The sequence below is a fragment of the Poecilia reticulata genome, linkage group LG9 (genome assembly GCF_000633615.1).
Source record: "Poecilia reticulata strain Guanapo linkage group LG9, Guppy_female_1.0+MT, whole genome shotgun sequence".
Lineage (NCBI taxonomy): Eukaryota > Metazoa > Chordata > Actinopteri > Cyprinodontiformes > Poeciliidae > Poecilia > Poecilia reticulata.
The window spans coordinates 30,745,530-30,749,982 of NC_024339.1; the positions used below are offsets into that span (position 1 = coordinate 30,745,530).

The 4,453-nt window shown below is 40.4% G+C and overlaps 1 protein-coding gene across 1 annotated transcript in view; it reads right to left on the reverse strand.

Annotated features, from left to right (window-relative positions):
- marveld2b (MARVEL domain containing 2b) overlaps window positions 1-3,293 on the reverse strand; it is a 9,340-nt gene extending 6,047 nt beyond the window's left edge. Inside the window, 2 exon segments of the mRNA XM_008419299.2 lie at window positions 1,256-2,538; window positions 3,191-3,293. Of these exon segments, the coding sequence (XP_008417521.2) occupies window positions 1,256-2,521 (1,266 nt within the window). The 5' untranslated portion in view covers window positions 2,522-2,538; window positions 3,191-3,293.
- Window positions 3,294-4,453: the final 1,160 nt, after the last annotated feature.

Here is a 4,453-nt window from a genome sequence, read left to right on the forward strand (position 1 = left end):
TATATATGGTTTTGAAGCCAAAGAAATAAGAAATTATATATATAAAGAGGCAGTATTACATTCTTCTTGATGTGGGTTTTATGAGATGGAAGCCCAAATTATGTAAAAATAAAGAAACAAATACTTGAAAAAGTCTAAACTGTGGACCCTGACTATAACCTATGAAAGTTTAATATTTTGAATGGAATTATGGGGATTACGCAATGTTTCCATGACATTCAAATTTTTTGGAAAGGGTCTGTATATACTGTGGCTAAAAATATGTGTGTGGTAAAATAAAACTGATGTGGACAGAGTCGAACACAAACCAAAGGTTACTTAAGCTCTGTGATGCTATATCAGCGACAATGGTTCAGAGCAGAGGCAGACACAACAGTTGAATTGCTTCATCAATCAGTCAGTAACGAGATAAACAAACATTCAAGTTTTCAAGAGATGGTGGTGAGGAGAAAGATAAAACAGCGCTTAGTAAATAATTTGAATAAAGTTATATTGAAGTGAATTTAATTCAGTTGAATTCAAACTCTTAGGACTCAAGAAAGATTCAGAGCACTCAGAATTTCAACATGCATTAATAATATATTAGAAATATATTTGGCAGAAAAATGTATGTAGTAATTTTCAATTAGAGCCACAAACAAGCATGCCAAAAAGACTTTCCCATATGGTGCAGAAAAAGTCCTTGACAATTTGTTAGCTTAAAACTTGAAATGATTCAAAGATAGTTAGAGACTTATAGAAGTTTGCAGTGCCCAAAGTTGCTTACTGCAGAGGTGTCTGTTATTTATTTATTTTATGCGCCATGCACCACAACACAGCTTTTGTTATTTTTAATGGACACCAGAAATGTATGTAATTCACTTCTTGTCATGTAGGACAGGTTGTATGGTGAGGGATGTGGGGAGCTTGATGAAAAACAATTACATCACTCACTTTTTTCCTGTTTGTTTCTTTCCGGTATCTTAAAGAGCATGAACACCTACAAGTAAAAGAATCCTGTTTTTGCAACCCTTCTGACTCTGTAATCTAGCTCGACATGCTAGTAGTTCTGGTACCTTATAACCTCTCATCATCAATTGAATTGATTTAGATATTTGCCACATGTCCAGAGTAGCAAACAATTCAATAACTGTTTTAAAGTTTAAAAACAGCTTTAAAACAGCTGACTGTTTTAAAGCAGCTTTCTTATGCACACATGGAGGTGGATTATAGCTCAACCATGTATGTAATATCAAACTACTAACTGAGATTAAACATTTATTCATGAAGGTGAAGAGAGATGTTTGGGTCAGACCTCCTGTGCCAGCACCTCCTTTCTCATCCTGGCTGCTTCGTGCCTCCACAGCTTCAGACAAACTCCTGCACTGATAAAGTAGAGCACCATGGTGAGGAACAGGAAGACTATGGCTGCTGTTTGGCCAGCCTCTGTGCGACAAAATGCACCATTGACTCCATTATTGAAGATGGGCATGTTGCATAGTCCTCCTCTGGTTGTGTCTCTTACATACACTATCCCTGCTGCCATATATAGCACTGCCAGTACAAAGTTGATAGAGCACTCTGTCAGTGGCCACCAAGAGGAATCAAGAAGAATGGCTCTGTAGTACAGAGTCATACCAAGAACAACAAGGATTACAGTCACTATCCATGCTATCCCTGCCACTACAAGAACAAAAGGTGTTTTGGGACCTGTGTAGGTACCGCCCCCATTTCCATATGCTGAAGCCCCTACACCAAGTCCTCCATACATCTGTGGTTGGGAGTATCCATACATATTAAACCATTCATTATCCTTGTGCACATAAGCACAGACACATGCGAACACAGCAGCTCCAAGTAGCAACTGCACACAACCCAGGATCCTGAGTAGGCCAGCCCAAGACTTCATGTAGGCATAGCGCTGATGGTACTCCTCTACCCGCTCCTGGTAGGTCTGGGCTGAGAGATTACTGTGCACTGCAGAACCCAAGTCCATAGCTTCAGCACCCAGCATCAATCCATCTTTCTCCTTTTGAGAGGTATAACCCCCCAGTGACCCACCGTAGGGGTCCCGATAAGAGCCAGGAAGTGAAGGAGATGGAGGGGCAGAGTTGGGCGGTGAGCAGGGCACTCCTGTTGTGGTGTGGCAGGGGGTATTCTTACTGGCTGATGGGGCAGGGGAGTGAGGTTGTGTAGAAGAAGTAACAGGCCACCCCTGGCTGCTTCGGTTCCCACTGTTGAACCGGAAAAGGTTTTTAACAGAATCGGGAATAAAGCGACGAACTGGCTTGATGTCCATTGCTTCACAGTCCCCCTCAGCTGGTTCCTCGTCACTGGAGGGATAGAAAGATTCAGGTCCCACAGCTGGCTGCTCAGGTAGGGGAGGAGGGGGGAGGGGATCGAAGCTGACTGCTGGAACAGTCTCATGTAGTGGTGGTGGGGGTGGGAGAGGGGGCAGTTCAGTGTCCCTCCATCCAGGACCCACTGGGACCTGGTCATAGAGAGGCATTTCTCTCACACGGTCAAACCTAGATGCGGACATCACAACCTGAACTCCCTCTGGAAGCAAACACATAGAAAACATAACTTACCACTAAACCAAGAACTGCTTTACAAATTAATACTTTTTTATTCAAACGTAACTTGAGTTAGCATTGGATTTTTAAAACAAATCCTTGAAATCATGTATGTATGTGTTTTTTCTTACATTGCCTTTAATTTAAAGATATGATACTTTGATGTGACTTTAGTTTTTTTCTGAAACATGGGTGCATCTGTGATAATTCACTATCCAAGTGTTAAAGACAAGACAATATTAGATGTTCACAAAAAATGGAAAGATGAGAAGGCAGACATGAGGTCAGGCAGCTTCCAACATTTGGATGTGAATTACTTAATATTTTTGTTCAGCTCTGTATAGTAAGAAAATAGTATGTGCCTGGATAGCCCAAGACTTTCCAGTCGTTTCTATGCAAGAATCATGGAGTTCAGAGGGACCAAAATGTTTCTCTACCTTAGACTGTAAAATTCCTGAGTTTGGAAACTCACTAACAACAGCCAGTCAGACCTCTGGGAGTGTGACCTTAAATGCTAGTTTCACTATTTACAAGCAGACTTAACATGGCTGACGAAATGTGACCTGTCTTTTGTCTCACACTTGTAAACATCTCTGATTACTACTGTTAGTAAAGTCATTAAAAAAGCAGCTTACCTACTGATAATTCTCTGTTTATTCCTCAGAGTGCAACAGCTGTGGTGCTTGTGGCCGTGTCTCTGATTGGGGGAAAAGGCATCAGTATGAGCTGAGGGAAGGGAAGCTGTTCCCAAGTGTGAAACTCACTTGACCTGTTTGACCAGACCAGCCTCATGGTGCATTCACTGTCTCCTCTCATACCCGACAACATTCACAGTTAATGTTGTTTTGGTTGTTTTTGTCCTTCATCTCCTTTGTCTGGTATAGAGTTGGTCTGTAGTTATCTAAACCCTGCTCAAGGAAATTGAACTTTTTTACAATATGCAGTGTGAATAGGATTTAGTTGAGTTAAATTAAACTGTTTCTCTTAAGCAGTTAATTTTTATTAACTTACTCCACTTAAGAAACTGACATATCAACCTCTATTAAGAGAAAATTATTTCTCAGCTATATTCAACTCACACACAAAAATAGACAGATATCCAGCAAAACTTCATAAATCATCCCTCAAAACATGTTAGGTACTTCTGAGATGTTGTTTTTCACTTTGAGTAGAAGAAAATAAATACAAAAGCTGAGTCCATCTTCAAATGTGTTTGCAGTTAGAAAACAGAACTTATACACCCACCAAGCTTTTGGGGCTGCTGATTGGCAGGAAACATAACCCCAAAAAGAGAGCTGTCAACAAGAGAAAGAATGGAAAGATTCCTTCAAGACGGGACACCAGGATAGAGTACCAAACAAATAGGAAGGTTGTAACAAACAAAAAAAAACACCCAGGTACATCAAGAGAGACATGAAAGCCTGAAGGTAGGAATTTCCAATTAAAATGTCTTGCAAGGAAAAAAATGCAGAAACAAAAATCTGTGACTGAACCATAACAAATAATTTAGTTAAAGAAAAATTATTTCTATACAAAGAATTTGAACACATACCTTGACTAACACCTAAACAAAGGCAAATTATGCATAAAGAAGTAGCCATGCACTCTGGATGAACTGATGAAAGTGGGTTTTAGAGATGAATTCTGGGTTTTTACATTCATTAACGAAAGATATGAGAACCAAAGATCTGTTTCCATCCCAGTTGAACATGAAAAGGACTGTAAAAGTCAAATTTCCACAGTTGTTGATAACACGGAATGGAACGTCAGAGAAATGTACAAGTGTGTCTGCCAGCTCTTCTTTGCAGTTTGTGTGACGAGGGAGGTCAGGAGCGCCCCATCCTCATGACCTCACCTGATCTGCTGCAGGTGTTTTAGCACACCTTTCCTCACCAGGT